General features: G+C 29.4%; 1 protein-coding gene across 5 annotated transcripts in view; it reads right to left on the bottom strand.

Moving 5' to 3' along the window:
- Evi5 (ecotropic viral integration site 5) overlaps positions 1-18,657 on the bottom strand; it is a 105,274-nt gene that overhangs the window by 40,738 nt on the left and 45,879 nt on the right. For 3 of the 5 annotated variants that reach the window (XM_065507520.1, XM_065507519.1, XM_065507517.1), the window contains exons 4-9: positions 3,459-4,020; positions 3,253-3,385; positions 2,754-3,180; positions 2,180-2,655; positions 2,001-2,115; positions 1,523-1,540 (exon numbers count right to left, since the gene is read on the bottom strand). In XM_065507520.1, the coding sequence (XP_065363592.1) occupies positions 1,523-1,540; positions 2,001-2,115; positions 2,180-2,655; positions 2,754-3,180; positions 3,253-3,385; positions 3,459-3,717 (1,428 nt within the window). In that variant the 5' untranslated portion in view covers positions 3,718-4,020. The remainder of the gene's footprint in view (positions 1-1,522; positions 1,541-2,000; positions 2,116-2,179; positions 2,656-2,753; positions 3,181-3,252; positions 3,386-3,458; positions 4,021-18,657) is intronic. The other 2 variants (XM_065507518.1, XM_065507521.1) reach the window with 1 other exon arrangement.

Here is an 18,657-nt window from a genome sequence, read left to right as displayed (position 1 = left end):
TATTTTGAAGAAACTCGACCGCGTACAGGAGAGGACGAAGGTGGTTGTTGTTGTTGTAGCAGCAGTGTTTGCTAAGTTGACAGCCCTTGGCCGAGTGAACTCGGGTCATTCCGGTGTGTAGAACCGGCTGTCGTGGGAATGGACGAAGGTGGTAATCGGTGACAGTAGGGTATCAAGCTCAATTTTTTTTTTGTTTAACTGCGAAGCGTTTTGCTGTTCTTCAGATATACCCAAAGTCTCTGGCGGAATCGAACCTGCAACACCCAGATAGATAGTCCTGCACACTATCGTCTATCGGGCCACCCAATTAATTCTCTGGAGCATCGTCGCAATGTGGGTTGTGTTTCACTGTTCTATCAATACTACAATGGAATGTATTCTGATGAAATAAGGGAACTTGTTCTTACGAAATACGCGTTCATCAGCGAAATACGCGTTCATCCGTATGTGGAATTCCTGACCCTTTCAAGGTAGGCAAATTCAAATCAAGTGTTCACAAACACTACTCCCTCTATCTTCCTTCCCATATCCTTTTCTCCAAGTTCCAACTCAATGCATTACATGAGTTGGTGGTCATCCCCTGAGTGATGGTCCAAGCTAAAAAAAACATTCTCGTTGGATGGCTAAATTGATATAGCCATAAAAATCAATTTGTTTTGTGAGGAAGGCGGTATCAAAACCACATAAAAGAAACACTTTTTGAACATTGGAGTTCTTGTATATGTAAACATTTTCTTTACCATCCTACTTGTTTTATAACAAATATGCATTCATTGAAATATCTCCATATTTATAAAAGTAACAAGCTGTACAAAGTTTTCCTAACCATTTAAATTTCTAAAAGCTTATGCCCTCCTCTAAGATTCATATATAATTTTGCTATCGGATCAGTAGTTTAGAAGATTTAGATTTTTTACCACTTTTTGTTCGATTGATCCCACTGTGCAACGTTTTCTAAATATAACTGAAATGTTTTTATATGTTTAACAAAGGTATCTTTACTAGTTATAATCACATGAAAAAAAAGTTCAAATCTGGACTATAGTTAAATTTCAAACTTAAATTAAATGATAAACATTTAAATAATATAATTTGAAAACACATAATGGATGATAACAGATAAGTATGGATAAATTGTACATATTACGTTCATTAAAAATATTTGGACTTATCAAAAACAACAAAATTTTAGATAGAATCCAATTTAAAGATTAAACCCAATTCAAAAACGATTAATAAAGTTAGCAATGGTTTAAAAATAGGAATTTCGTATGAAAAAAAGATCTTAGTAAACCATTGTTAACTTTAAAGGGGGTAAAGATTTATTACAAGGCCCAAATAATTTAAAATTTCCATATTTATCTGCATAAAATTTAAAACAAATCGAAAAACACTTAAATTATTTACTCAAAATAACATGCAATGTTAAATACTGTTAGAATACAAAGTAATATTAAAAATGTTTAAATTAAAATAAAAAAGTTTTTTTTATTTAAAACAACCATTAAACAAAATTACTTACGCTTTCGAGGGGTACATTCTGCGCTCAATTTATTTTTGTTTTGTATTAAGTTTTTTGTATTGTTGTTTTTGTAGTGATAGTGTATGCAGTTTTGTAAGTGTAAAATGTTGTTGTATATTAATTTTTTTTATAAAGTAAATTGTTTTCACCACAACCATTTAATTTGTTTTATTCAAATATAAAATAATATACACATATTATAAAAAAGGGGGAGAAAAACAGAAAATTTTAAGTAAACATTTTATTTAGCCATTATCCAGAGAATTATGAAAGAAAATTAAAATAAAAACAAATAATTTAAATGGGTGAGTGAGTGATTAGATACAGCATGATGAAGTGTGAGCACAAAAGATAAGTAAACAGGATTGATGATTAAAAGGTTTCTTTATTTTAAAGGTAGGTAGGTAGGGGTTTTGTACCATACAAATCAAGGGAAATTTAAAAATATAAAAGCAAGTACTGGGAGAAAAAAACTTACATTTTCCTGTAAACGCAAACTTAGACCGCGAACTTCTTCGTTGGCATTTTCCAATTGATGGGAAATTTCCAAATAAGAACGACGTAGCTGCATGAGTTCTGTTTGTATAGCAAAGCTAAAGAAAAATTCAATTTATTAGCAAACTTCATAGCCATTTTTTAAATAAATATAAAGCTTACCTAGTTTCCTCCTCTTCTGCTCGGGACACCTGACCACGCACCAAACGATCTGCCAATTCTGCCGACTCAGCCTCCAACAATTCATTGCGCTGCTTAAGTAAACGATTTTCTCTTCTCAAACGTCTTAGTTCTACCATTTCTTCTTGCTCTTTTTTCTTAACATCTTGATATTCTTTTTCCAATTTCTTCATTCGTTTGGTGTTGATTTTAATGGAATAGGCCAACTGGAAGAATGCTTCCGGATCAGCTTCCACCTTTTTGGGTAATTCCTTTTGGAAAAACTTCAACATGGCTTCCATATCCAACGACAGCAAAGTATCTTTACCCAATAGCAATAAGCCAAGGGCCACTTTGAATATGAATTCCATGCCTTCGCTAAGGAAAACATCCATGATGCGTGAGGAGATATTTAAATTTAAAGATGTTGTGTAGAGAGTAAGGAACCAACTGGAAGCATACATGGTAGTTTGGAAACCCTAAGAAGGAAGTTGAAGAGAAAAAAGAAATTAAATACAGATTGTGAGATACAAATATTAATCAAGAGTATTCAAAAACTATTTTTTTTTCTGCTTACCTGTTGTTGGAAGTGTATGTGCATTTCGGGTATCTGTTCCAGCACCAAACTCTCCAATTGATACATGCACAAACCCAATTCCGACATGGAAGGCTTAAACATATCACGCATACGATGCTGTTGCATTATCTGAACGAGTACGGCAAATGCCTCCTCCTCGGGCATTTGCATGAGTAAGAGACCAACAATAAAACCGGAACCCTGGCAGTAGCCAACCTCACGATCGTGCAAAGAGTAGGCTTTGATGACATTAAATAAAGCCTCTTGACCGGGGCCATCTTTCTCTTTGAAGAAATCCACTTCGGGATAAGTACGGGCAATATCACGTCTAATGACTTTTTCGCAGGCCGAGGTGGCCTTAATATATTCGGCATATTGTTTTTTGTCGGCATCATTAGCACCGCAAAGCTGTTGCCAAACAATGGCTCTGAAATAAATAAAAATTGGACAAAATTAGCAAAAAAAATTAAATATTTGATTAAAAATTAATAACACTTACCTAAAATGATGTGGTATACCACGACGTACTAGTTCTCTGACACAGGGATTTTTACGCTTCAAAGCTCCCTCCCAATCATTGAGTATGGTGGCCCAAGTAGTCCATATATCTTCCTCGGCCACGGAATTACCATCTGTTTTTCAATAAAAAAAAAACAAAATATTTATTAGTTTGTTAAAATTGGTTTATATCTTTTTAAAACTCACTTGATGTTATACTTATTTGACTAGTATCGGAATTTTTACGACTGTGTGTGGAATGCAAGGAATTTAGGGATTTTGCATCACTTTCAATCAGCTTGTTGGCTGCCTCTAATTTTGCTAATAAATCCATTTCGGAGGTGGGTAAGTTTTCTTCAGCTGTAGTTGTAGTACACTTTACTTCCATTTTTTTACTACTGCTACCACTGCTAATATTTTCCTGTGTGTTGTTTGCTGTTGTAGCGCTGGCAGTTGTAAGGGTCATTGCCAAATGTTTATTTAATGTTTGTTACTTTTTTTATTTATTATTCAATTTTGAGTTTTTTTGGGGGAGGAAATATATCTGTTTGAATGTTTATTTTCTTCTTTTTAGTATTTGTTGCTAAAGAAGAAAACAATTTGTTTTGCAATGCAATTTTCTTCTTAAAGATATTTTTTCCTCAAACGAAATTAATTTATTTCCTTGTTTGGAAATTTAATAAAAATTTAACATGATCCCCTGTATTCGTTGGTTTGTTTGTGAGTTGCAGGAAATATAGTTATAGTTTTGTTGTGAAAGAGTTTTAAGCTGAAATGAAAATTGTTAAAAGAAATTGTTAAATTAATTTCTGTTTAAAGTAAAATATGAAAGTAATTATAGAGAAGTATGAATGTAAACATAGCCTAGAGGTTCAAAATGCCAAACTTAATGGACAAAATTTTATTGTGTTCCAATTTGTGCTTATTGATTCAAGACAATAACATGTATTAATTATTTATTGCCACTTATGGAAAATAGATTTAAAAAAGTAGAAATTTCTTCCGGATTTAATACTACTTTTTTTAATTTGGAAGATTTAAATTTGTTATTCTATTTATATTAATTTTTAGAATCAAAGCTAATTATAATATAAAAAAACACTGAAAAATGTATAATGTATTCGCAATAATCCCTAATTTCCAAATTAGTTAAGGAGTGCGTCATAAAAACTGTAAAACAAATGTTTCTAAATTTTAGAGCTATTGCTTGGCTACAGCTATGCGGTGCCGATGTTGCCGATAAAAAACAAGTAAGAGATCTTTGGCAATTATTATATACCCTTCACCAAATTATACTTTAAAAACAGAAAATTTTAAAAATTTTTGACAAAAAATTTTTTTTTTCAAAATTTTTGATAACAATTTTTTTTTTTTTCAAAATTTTTGATAACAAATTTTTTTTTCAAAATTTTTGATAATTTTTTTTTAATTTGTTAGTGTAAACAATTTTATTGCAAAATATTTTTTTAAAAAAATTAAATTTATTAGTGAAAAAAAATTTTGTTGGTGATAAAAAAATATTTTTCTAAGTCCGCCATTAGAAATATCTATTATTGGATATCCATATTGTCTATATTAATGACTTAATAATACAGATATATGCTGAAATCTGACCAGACCATCAGAGGGAACCTGTACACAACACAACTGATTCGTTTGAATCGAGCATTGACTGAAAAACGCCCAGAATATGACTTAGTCATCCATACATTTCAAAGATCTTTCCGACGACGCACAGTGGTATGAGAATAAAAAAAGAGGGAAATAAATCTGTAACTTCTTAACCCTTACTCCGATTTGAATGAAATGCGCAAAGAGGAAGTGTAGTCGAGTTTAAGTTTTGAATTTGGACCTCATGAGCCCACCAGGAGCGGGACCAGGGGTTCCCAAAGTAGGACACCTCGGGTATGTTCAATTTTTAAAATGATCCTATTTCTTCTTCTGTGTTCCGATTTTAAAAAAATTACACATATAGAATCTCCTTGTCGTAGCTATCAATTATCTCTTATAGCTTAGGAGATATTCGCATTTGAAAATTTAATTTTCAACATTTTTACCCACCCTACTCCAGTTTTTTGGTGACCGCGGTTCCAAATATTACCCGATTTTTTTTAAGTTATCTAAAAAATTTCTAAGAGGATGTATAATGAATTTGTACTGTTTGAAAAGCTAACTTAAGGTCAAATATTTTGAATGAAATTAAAATTTATACTTTTTGATACCTAGGGGACCAGGTCCATTCAAAAAATGTCTATTTTTTATGTAAAATTCAACTTTAGGGCAAAAATTCTCAAATCGCATACTCGATATCAAAATATAGTAACCTAAAATATAGTGGCCCAATATGTTCTTAATCATTTTGTAAAGCGTTCCGATAACCCCGTCCGTGGTATGGATATTATAGCCAAAATCCGAAAAAATTTGGAATTTTTCAATACTTTTTTGGGAATTGCGGGATTCCTGATTATAAATTTCAAACTTGGTTTTTATTTTTAAATTTTCAATAAAAAATCTATATAAGTGTAAAATTTCATTAAAAAATATTCATAAATCAAAATTTTATTTCAATTTGAAAAATTTGTATCTATGCAAAAACTTAATAAAAAGAATTTTTTGTCATATTTTTCAAAAAAGTATTCCATGAATTTTTTAATTGTCAAAAGTTATATACATTTTTGAAAAAGTAGACAAAATCCTCTATCCATTGATATATAACATGTCTACCTTGTGTTTTTTACGTGTCAAATAAATTAGGGAAAACTTAACAACTCGCAGATAATTTACCTTTTGTCTACTTTTCAAAAATGTATATAACTTTTGAAGGGTATATAAGATACGAAACAGCCGATTATAGCCTTCTTACTTGTTTTTATTTAAGATAATAAATAATATAAATCTGTAATTCTCACTTACTCTAGTTAGCCCTTATTCAAATATTTCCGTTACATTTCATAGACACACTCCTCCTCATTGCTTAATGAAAATTTTAATTAAAAATTACCATCACAGCTTATATTTATTAAAACGTTATTGCAATTGAATTTTTTTTTTGTTTAGTTTTCTATAAAACGAATTTAGATGTTCCTTTTCTCTTGTGAAAAAAACATTAATTTCAACCAAAAAAACCGCGTTACCAACTGTTTACTATTCGAACACTCAGCAGCGAGTGAAGTTAACATTCCTTAATATAAACAAAATTCTAGACAAATTGATAAATTCAATTGCATTTCATTCATACTTTCTTCACACAATTACAATGATAGAAAAAGAATTGTTAATGACCTAAATTTTGCGGTTAAATAAAAACGACGCCGGACAAAACATTGAAAAAAAATAATAAAGATGAGAACCAATTTGTTTATTTTATGGTAAGTATTGGTAGTTTTTTCCTTTATCCCACAATAGTAATGCACAAAAATAAAAGACACAATACAAAATGTAAACAAAAAACGCTTTTGGCTTGATATAATAATATATATTGTCTTGTATTTATAACAAAAATAACCTTGGCCAACAAAACAAAATGGTTAACATTTTGGAATCGAAACACAAAATACATATATAAATAAACAAACGAACGAATGAATGACATAAATAGGGAAATGAAAATTACTTTATTCAAATTAATTGATAACAAAAGGATAACAAATATCCTTAACCCAAAACTGTAACACATGAAACAACAAAAAATCAATTAATGTAGGTCAAGTTTATTAATAATAACGATTTTATCCAAAAATTTTTTTAGGTTATGTGTGTGTCTAAACATTAACGGGTCACAGTTTATAACAAACTAAATAAACAAACAAAATACTACACTATTTTATTTATTTCGTATTAAAAAAATAAACATAATAAATCATATTTAAACGTCAACGTCATAATTATAGCTATTTATTTAGTTATCTTTACCATGATTCACTTTCTCCAACGTCATTAACTCTCTGGTATTCATTCACTCAACTTACACGCAGGCATTCAAATTTAAAAAGTTTCAAATTTCATTAAATGATAATTTATCTAAATTACTAAGAAATTGGAAATATTGTGTGGCTTGAAATATTATTAAAAAAAAACGTAAACATCATAAGTTTACACACTTTAATTAATAACTTTTTGTATTTAGTTTAAAGCGAAAAATAACTATTATTATTCACAGAGCCGTGTTGGAGATAAGGAAATCATTTCTTTGACGTCGTATTTTTTCTTGTCTGTAACTTCTCTAATGACTGTTTTAGTACTAAGTTTCTTATTTTTTAAAATAAATATAAATGAAAATTATTTAAAACAAATAAAAACAAAACAAATTGTGGGCAGTGATTGTTGTACACTGAAAAAAATGGAGTTATACAGTTTCCTAATAGTAGGGTTACTAATTATGTGTTAAGATGCTTAGCACGTTCATGTTCGTTTGCGTATTGGTCGCCAGCGGTAATTTTATGTTTATTTGCTTAAGATTTTGAACTCTTTACTGACACTTCCAAAGCTTTATTTTAAATTGTTGCCAATTAGCAGGACCAATATATTTTCTTTTTGTAACAATCCATAGACCATTGTAAGTCAGGACGCTCGTTTTAAGGAAGTCATAAATTTAAGAAGTGAATAATAGATTAATTAGAAATAAATGCTAACATATTCTTTTAGGAAAATTGAGTTATTGATCTTTTTAGATTTTCAATATTTTTTAAAACATAATTCTCTCCAATTTACTCTTTAATTTTGTTAAGTGTTTATGTCAGATAAAAGAAATATAATAGAAATATGTTTATTTCCTTAAATCACACAGTCGCAATTATTTGTTTTGTTTTCTATTTTTTGTTTAAATAAACAATAAATTAAAAAATATATACGAACTGCAAGACTATAGTTGTTATCATAAAATTGTTTTGCAAAAATTAATAACAACAGCAAAGTTCTAACAAATATTAAATATCAGAAGAGCATTTATTTCTAAATAGAAAACTCCACAAAATTAAATCAATAATTAATTTTATTGTCTGCCTTATTATTATTAAAAAGAAATGACCTTTACCGTAATTATTTTTGTAATTTTGTGGCAAATGCGTGTTGCGGCCGCTTGCTAAATGTCATGCTTATTATATTTTCAATCGGTGCTTTTATTATTTTAATGGTTTTATAAGGGTAATAATGTCAGTGCTAATAAAGGGTTTTAATAACCTTTATTTTAAATCGTTAATACAACTTAAAAGTTCAGGTAATGAAGCAACGCTTACAAATGCGACATTTCGTGCCCTAACAGCTAAAAAAACTTAACTGCTAAACCCAAAACTTTAGAATTAATTTTTATTTCAATACTAGCTGATCCGGCAAACGTTGTTCTGCCATACAAATTATTTCTAGTGAATATTTTGGTTGTTAAATAAAAAATAGCGAATGTATTCTAAGTGAAGTTGGCATTATAGGTATTTTTGAGAAATACAAACAAAATTTTTTGGCGAAAAATATTTTAAAAAATGGGTGGATAGGGACATCCTAATGTCCTAGCGGTATGATATATAATATTCTCGTACCTACCAAAAATATATACAAAATTTCATAAAAATAGTTAAATATTGATATTTGATATTGCTCATACAAAATACTAAAATCTCGGCTAAAAAACGGGTGGGTGAGGGTCGGTTGATGAAAATTTGGGGTTATACGAATTTTATAATGCCAAATAAATAAAATGCGAAAAAAAGCTTTTAGCCAAAAAATGGTAAAAATAAATTCTGGATAGGGTCACCCTAATGACCTAGAGGTATGAAATATACTTTACGACCTATTCTCATACCTACCAAACATACACACAAAATTTCATAAAAATCGGTTGAGCCGTTTCGGAGAAGTTCAAACACTAACATTGTGACACGAGATTTTTATATATTAGATAAATAAAAAGGAGCAATAAAATCTTAACGGTATTGGTAGTCATATGAAATTTTAAGCACATCTTTTATATTTAAATGTTCACCCCTATCGCGAATCAATATTTCACATGAAATATATGTTCCCTTTTCCCATTTTTCGTTCATCAACTTTGTTCACGTGAAAAAAATTCCCCATTTGCGAAATTTTTAGATGGAATTTTGTAAACAATAAACAGCTGTTACAAACAAAATCAACTATTGTGAATGAAAAGTTCATAGGAATATCACGATAGCAATTTTCCCTTAGAGGGAAATGGATATTTCATGGGAACAGAAATTTCACTTGTTGATTGCCGATAGGGGTTGTTGTTTTAAAAGACAACCAAAGTAACTTTTAATTAAAAATCCAAGTTAGAATTTTAACTAACAATTGTAAAATTGTAGTTTATTTTTTTCTTTCAAAGCATGGTATGTAACAAACGGTGATAAGTTTAATTTAAGAGTGTTGCAGTTTTAACACTTGAAATAAATACAAAAAAAGTTCAAGTGTTAAAAAACCGCAAAAAAAAAATATCTTAAGATAACAATATTTGCAATAAACTTAAAAAAAAACAAGTAAGAGAGCTATATTCGGCTGTGCCGAATCTTATATACCCTTCACCAAAGTATACTTTAAAATAAATTTTTTTAAATATTTTTAGGTAAACAAAATTTAATTTTTTTTAATTGTTTTTCAAAATTTTTTTTTTTTTAGTTTTTAAATTTTTTTTTAAAAAAAGTTTTTTCCAAATTTTTTTAATTTTTTTTTAGTTTTTAATTTTTTTTTTTTTTGAAAAAAAATTTATGATAAAAAAAAATTTTTGATGAAAAAAAATTCGGGTTAAAAAATATTTTTCCCGATTTTGACCCATTGCAGGTCCAACTTACTATAGCCTTATCTACATCGTTGCAATGGACTTTGAAATATCTATCATTAGATATCCATATTGTCTATATTAATGACTTAGTAATCCAGATATAGATCAAAAATCTGATTTTAAATAGCAAACTTCTCGAAAGCATGTATGACAGAATTATTGAAGATTTAGATCCCGAAGATATCTGGGGTCTTCAGAAAATTGATTTCAACAGACAGACAGACGGACATGGCTTAATCGACTCCGCTATCTATAAGGATCCAGAATATATATACTTTATAGGGTCGGAAATGAAAAAAGTAGAAATTACAAACGGAATGACAAACTTATATATACCCTTCTCACGAAGGTGAAGGGTATAAAAAAACAGTGCCTGGTAATAAATTCTTAAGTTTATCGAAGAGTATAGTATGTCAAATTTGAAAGTATTTTTATAACCACAACCAAAAAAGGGGGAACACAACGAAATTATATGAGGAGCCGCAGAACAAAAAATTTTTAAAAAGAACATTTTTAAAAATTTAAGTCAAACACCCAATCATTTTATTAAATTATTATTTTTTAGTCGTTATAATATTCGATCATTGAATTTTTAAAAATTATTAAATTTCTCGAATTAAATTTTTATTTGATTACAATAAAACTCGAATAATTGACAACCTTATATTAATCGACAATACTATAAACAATTCGGCACAGTCGAATAAAACATTCTTGTAAATTTTGTTTAATTTTTTAGTATTTGTTAGCCCTACTCTTTATTATCTTATAAATATTTCAAAATACTTTTTCAACCCACTGTACATTTAAATATATGCAATTCTATAGTAAGTAGGCAAAAGACAAATAAAAACAATTCATTGAAAAGTTTAAAAAATAATATACGTAATACAAGTGCAAGTCTAAAAAATAATAAATGCTTTATAAGCAATAAAATCTTGACATTTATTGATTTGATTACAATATTATATGCACTGAACGCATTTTAAAGACTTTATTTTTAAATCTGTAATTATTTGCATTATTAAATACGAGTGGCTAATAACAATAGACTGACAATCATACAATAAAGATTACAATTTTATGTTTTCCGTACACTCTATATTTGGTGCAAATTCAAAGGAATTTTTTGTAAGATCAAGATTATGTTTAAAAATAAATGCATTGTTTCAAAAACCATATGTATGTCGTAACTATGGTGAAATATATATTACAAAGTTTCCAATTATTACAAAAATACTATTTTAGATTTGTAACATTTTAATTAAGAAAAATAGTAACGATATCAAAAAAACCCTGCTCATGCTAAATTGCTATAAAATTGAATGAGCTTTTAGTTTGATTTTTAAATGTCAAAATATGTAAATAAACAAAATTGAAAAAAAAAAGATACAAGTTTTTTGTCATAGTTAAGCAACAACAATGTTCACTATTTATTACAGTTGATATAAAAATTAGTCGTACAAACAAGTGATTACTTCCAAATAATAAAGAATTTGTTGATTCAGCTGTCTTTGAAATTTCATGATATTATGACTATGACTTTTATATAACAAGGCGACAAGTGTCATAAGAAACATTGTCAAGCCATGTTCATCAAACATGTACGACATGATATTGGAAAATAATGTCGAACATAAGTCATATAAATTGCTGAATCTTTCTATATCCACCATCAAAAAGATGGGGATTATATATATTTTGTCATTCCGTTTGTAACAAATCGAAATATTTGTCATAGACCTACAAAACTATAGAAAGCACTTCCTATGAAAGTATATTCATGAAAGTATTTGAAAGTCCTATCATGTCATTATGTATGGAATATAACATCGTCAAATGTCAGTGGGGGCTTCGTTGGGTGGCGCGCATCCGAAATGTCAAAGTTTTCATGACTCTGGCGCTTAAATAAGGCTGAATTTGGCCGATGGAATGAGGGCCCTGTGGTTTGTGGCTTATTCGCATACAACTGTGACGAAAACCCCACAAGAAAAAGTCTACCGTGTTCAAATCGCACGATCTCTTTTGGCCAGTTCAAATCACCTCCGCATGAGATGACCATGTCCTCAAAACGATCATGCAGAATGTCCAATGTGCCATGAGCTGTGTGGCACGTTGTTATGTGGATTGGTATCGTCCTAAATTCGTCAATTTTGTTTGCTAAAGCCGACGTAGACTTTCATACAGGAATGGGCCTCATCGTAAAGTTGTCCGAACACAGAACACCCATTTTGGTAAAATAATTTTATTATTTTCACGTGTTTTTGAACGCTATATCCGTCCATGGTGATTTGGTAAAACAAACTGAATAAATGACAGCCAATTCGACAGATGTAGATTTTACAATATGGCTGCTATCAACTGAAAATGTTCGGAAGTCCCTATTGTAATACCCTTTATATAATGGGTCCTTATAAAATTTTAAGACGATCTAACTAGGTCCGTCTGTATGTAAAAGGCAAGGGAATACCAAATAATCTCTGTCTGAAACAAAATAGGTAAACCGGTAAAAAGTTTTGTATATGGACTTACCATTATACATAATTAGTTCCCGATAATATTTAAATGTATGAACCACTAATCTTGTAATAGAAACTATAAAATATTCCAAATTAAAATTGTACGTTCAATTTCAAATTTAACTGTACATATATGCAAATAACAATAACAAATACAAGCAGCCAACAATAACGATCATCAAATAAACTACAGCAACAATTTTAATTTATTACTTGTTTTAAAGACAAGGTTAATATACCTAACTACAATAATAAATACTAAATTGAATTTTGGCAGCAAACTCACAAAGCTTTTTAAAATATAAAAAAAAACAGACCTCACTCAAGTCAAGAATTACAAATGCCGCCACATCACAATGTTCTAAAAGAAAAGAATACAATCCAACAGATAGATGTATGAGCAGTGTTGCCACTTCATGTGTAATTACACATATTGTGTGTAATTTTAACTTGGATGTGTAGCCCATGTGTAATTGAGTGAATGTGTAATTCATGTGTAATTTTAAATTCCAATTATATCCAAAATATATTGTCAATGTATGTCTTTTATCTATATTTTGAATTGTAATTGAATGAATGAATTATGGATTGTTCAGATTACAAAACCAACTGAAATAAATATGTACATTTATATAAGGGAAAGCAGCTATATCCTCTATTTTAGTTGATAAAAAAAATCCAGTATCTCTAAATATATTCATATTTATTATATTGTACTCGTTTTTTACTCAGTATAATGGAATTATATGTACTAGGATCGCCCGGTGGCCAAAATTCGAAAACCATATTTGTTTTATTAATATTGGTGGACAATAACTATTTATATATAAGATGAAGTTTGAACTAAATTAACATTAAGGTTTGCAGAAAAATACGATAAGTAATTTGGAGATTGCTATGTTTGGTTTTCCTGGTGGACATTTCGACATTTGGACATTTGTGATAGTTTTGTTTGCGTAATATTGGTAATAAAAACTAAATTTTAGTTTATATATAAGACTTTTAATTCCAACATGAAAAAAATGTAAAACAAAAAATACTATTCAATAACTATACATTTTTACAAGTTATTACAAATTGTTATTGGAAAAACGTTAATTTACAAGATAACCCAAAGTCGAAAATATGTATTTTTATAATTTTAAATTGTTTATAGAATAAGGGTAACGGTATTTACAGATAACGGTATAAACTATTATATCGGTAACGGTAATTGCAGTTATTTCGGGGTAACGTTAGGCAAACTTAAGAGAGAAAAAACAAGAACGTAGGAATTTGTGTGAGAACAATTTATTTACAAATTGTTACTAGTTATTTTTTATACCCATAAGAACTGTTTTGTGTTTATGCTATTGTCTGTCTGGTTTCTGGTTTGTGTTTTAAATAATAAACAATAAAATTGACTTACTATTTTGGAAGCTTTATTTCAAATTTCTAACTACAAATTTTAAAAATATAAACGTTACAAGATTTTACTGGGAAGGAAAATGATCAGAGCTATAATTTTTAAACAAAAAATAAAAATATTTATCTTTGAAACTGAAAACAAAACTGATTTCAAAGCACTTAATATAAATTAGGAATAAATTAAAATTCGAAAGCAAACAATGTGCTATTTATACCCTACACCACCATAGTGGGGAGGGTATTATGCGTTTGTGCAGATGTTTGTAACGCCCAAAAATATTAGTCTAACACCCACCTTAAAGTATACCGATCGACTTAGAATCACTTTCTGAGTCGATTAAGCGATGTCCGTCCGTCCGTCCGTCTGGTCGGCTGGCTGGCTGGCTGTCCATGTAAACCTTGTGCGCAGAGTACAGGTCGCAATTTTGAAGATATTTCGATCAAATTTGGTACATATTATTTTTTCGGCTCAAGGACCAAGCCTATTGAAACTGGCTGAAATCGGTCCACTATTTCACCTAGCCCCCATACAAATGTCCTCCCGAAATTGGACTTTATCGGTCATAAATGTTTAATTTATATATGTATCTCCACAAATTCCGCTCCAAATAAGTTTTATATACACAAAATTCATGTCACCAAATTTTGTTACGATCGGTCCATAATTAGTCATAGCTCCCATATAGACCCGCTTCCGAAAATCACTTTAACGTGCATAAATCGCTTAAAAATGTTGGTAAACACACCAAATTCAACATAGTTAACTTTAATATAGACATAAATCACACGACCTAATTTCATGGTGATCGGTCCATAATTGGTCATAGCCCCCATATAACCCCACTTCCGAAAATCACTCAAAAATATAAATTATTGAAATTTTAAAAGAAATTTTTTTTTTGCTCTTTTACTTAGTGTAGGGTATTATATGGTCGGGCTTTACCGACCATACTTTCTTACTTGTTTTTAAATATTTTTAAATTTTTAATAGAAATGTAACAATTTTCAATGGAACAATCTCCGAATGGACATTGATTAATATTTGTTAAAAGCGTATTTGGGATTGACATATTTGACTGATCTCAAGAATTCATTAAATTAGAAAAGTTCACTAAAAAAAAGAGATTGCTAACCTTGCTTTAATACCCCTCATATATCCAATTATTGGATAAATTAAAATCAACGCAAGTGAAAATTGCCCATTGCGTATTTGGCCCAAACATCCCAGAGTCCACTGTGACAAACCTTTTATATTCATGACAATTTTAGACAATTTCTCCTATTGAAATCACGAAAAATTTATTTACATGTGTAATTTTTTCTCGTATGTGTAATTTAGGCATGAGGCATGTGTAGTTTATAATTTTCTTGGTGGCAACACTGTGTATGAGTCAAAACAATTAAGTTCAAGAAATATTAACAAAAATAATACAAGTTGTGAACAGGTAGGTAATGTCATAATTACGGGTATTTAAAAGTTGGCAATAAAGAAAGGGAGCAAAAGAGAGAAACACAAAATTACCAAAACAAAAAATACAAATGAGAGTAATAATAACAGACAGTGTTGTCAATAAAATATATACGAATGAAAACAAAAGATAATCTTTGAATATTACAGTGACTAAGATTTTTGTCCAGTAAATTCTCATAAAGATTTTAGTTTATTTTTGTTAGGAATACAGCTGTGTACGTATTTAACTCTGAATGGAATTAATAACTTAATAAACAAAATAAATGTTAAAGAATAATTTAAATATATTTTTAAACACACTAGAGGTTTATGTATTTATGGCGGGTAATATTTATTCAGATTTATTTTTGTCTCTGAATGACATGAATTTTTATATTCATTATGATTTATAGCAGGTTTTTGCTTTACCACCAATATTATTTATTGTTTTATATGTAGCTTATAATATATTTTAGGGTGAGTTCTGTTTTTATTATTACTAGATATACTAAACAAAATTATATTAAAGGCACAATGTTTTCTTGATATATTTAAGGATTTAAAAAAAACTTTTAAACCTTTTATGTAATCTATCATGTCTGTTATTGTTCCTATAAATCAAAGCTTACAATTGTAACATTTCGAGCCGTAACAGTGAAATAACTTAAGTTCAAAATAAATTTACGAATTATGTGTCAACAAAGCGTCATATGCGGGATGTTTTGCTTTACCTTTTTAATTTGAAGCACACCGATTACTCACCAAAGCTTATGGTGAATGTGTTCCATTGGTTTCAATGTGTGAGAGATGGTTTGTGCGGTTCAGAAGGACACTACAATTGTTACAAAGACCAAGAATTGAAGGCATTTATTCATGCAGATTGTTGTCAAACTCAACAATAGCTAGCAATTTCAAAACATTAGCAAGAGGCAGGATTCATGCCTGAAATGCTGCTTGAACGCTATAAAAGAAAATAATTTTTGCACCGAATCATTACGATGAAAAGCAAGAGATCGTATGTGAAGCGAAAGCGATCGTATGTGAAGTCCGGCCAACCAGCCGAATAGACTCCAAAGCCAAATATCCATGACGCTAAGGTAATGCTCTGTATTTGGTGGGACCAAAAGAGCTGCTGAAATCCGGCCAGAACATCAGAGGAAACCTGTACCGAATACAACTGATTCGTTTGAAGCGAGCTTTGGCCGAAAAACGCCTAAAATAAGCGGATAGACATGAAACCGTAAGATTCACATTCCAACCAGCCGAATGTACACCAAAGTTCCATGGCTCTAAGGTGTTTAGTGGGACCAAAAGGGTCCTATCTATTATGATCTGCTGACCAGACCATCAAAGGGAACCTGTACCGAACGCAACTGATTCGTTTGAAGCGAGCATTTTCTCAAAATAAGCGGACAGACATGAAACCATAATGTAAATAACTGTTAAAAACTATTTAGAAAGAAGTGGTTGGAATGTTTTGTCTCACCCGCTTTATAGTCCAGACCTTGCGTCATCCGACTACTATTTGTTTCGATAGATGCAGAAAGCTCTCTCTGGGAAATTGGTTTAATTCGTTCTTGGCCTCAAAAGATGAGCAGTTCTTTTGGGGCGGAATCCATAAAGATAATTTTAACGAGTTTTGCTTACATTCATGTTGTGTCATTGTTTAAAATTTTACCACATAAAATCGCTAAAATTAAAAAAAAATCGCCACAAAAAGTAGCTCTGCACTGGCAGTGATCTCCTGAGAGCATAAACAAATTGAGGTAAATAGAGGTAAAAAAAAAACAAAATAATAATAAACAAAACAACAAAAAAAGTTAAAGCTTTTCGATTGTAGTTTGAACTCAGTTTGTAATCAGCTGTCCAGTGTAGAGGTAGTAAAAAAAAAGAAATATTCAAATAAAACGCACAATCAAGCAAACACGCACAAGATTAGAAAGTGCACCTGTTTATAGCGAAACACACAAAAATAATAACTAACTTCCAACAAGCTATTGGTAACAATTAAATTCTGCACTATTTGCTGCCCGCTTTCTTATCTATGGCCAAGGTTTGTGTTTGAGTTTGTATGTGAAGTGTCAGAAATCGCCCACAAGCAAGAATAAGAGTAACCCGGGAATTTTATGATTAAGAACGACAACGACATTCGTCTGTATTGATAAAATTTTATAAAAAAGCAAAAAAAAAATTAATAAAAATACAAAATAAAAGCAAACTAAATCGTCAATTTTATTATTTAATACGATTTAGACTTTGAAAATTATTTACGTTCTGATAACAAAAGGAAAAAAATACGTTGGGGAAAAATAGGTAAGATATTTCATGTTTAATGGAAAGTATTAAACGACATTTGAATTATACTACACAATATTGAATATTAAAACTTTAACATTGATTTAATTACTTTGTGAAAAATTTCCTACAAAAATATAATAATACAAAGACTCATTCGTCATTATTTAATTAACAATGATTAATAAAGTTTTACAAATTTTAAATTAAATTTTGTTAAAAAATCCAGTTTATTTAAAAAAAAACATTTATAAAAAATGCAAATATGAAGTCATTCGTTATAATGTTAATGGTGTTTTACAAATTTTGTGTCTCATCAAAAAGAAATGTGACTCTTTTTAAGTGTAAGACTACACAATGTGAAACAATTTAATAATAACGCTCAAAAACTTTAAAAGAGACAGACAACTTATGACAGCTGTAAACAAATTCATTGGATTGTTTTGAATTTTTATGCAAATTTGTTTAAAGTTTAACGGTTACAATTGAAGCGTTAGGCGGCAAAATATTTAATGAATGAACTCTGTAATTTTTATTATTATTCACTTATATGCATATGATTTAACCTGTACAGTAAAGCTTGGTTATACCCTTTTTACTTTGAAATCATTTTAAAAATTGATTCTAAGATTTATATTAAAATATGTTAAAATTTTGCGTTTTTAAGCATTCAAATTTAACAAAAATACATTTAAAACATGTTGTTATACTTCGTATCATTGGAAAAACAAAACTTTTTAAAGTAGACTTTTCGACTTTTTTCGATTTAAAGGGTCGACCTTTCGAACATCGACTTTTTTACAATTTTGATTAGTCGATCTTTTGTATTAATGTCGACTTGTTCTGACTTTTTATCCTATTTTATTGTAAAAAATATGTTTCTTCTAGATTTATTCATGAGAAAAACGGATTTTAAAAAAATTTTCAACAAAAATTTAAAATAAAAAA

Source organism: Calliphora vicina, chromosome 4 (genome assembly GCF_958450345.1).
Source record: "Calliphora vicina chromosome 4, idCalVici1.1, whole genome shotgun sequence".
Taxonomy (NCBI): domain Eukaryota; kingdom Metazoa; phylum Arthropoda; class Insecta; order Diptera; family Calliphoridae; genus Calliphora; species Calliphora vicina.
Note: the sequence above shows the minus strand (reverse complement) of the source record. Positions and strands in the feature narration are given on the sequence as shown.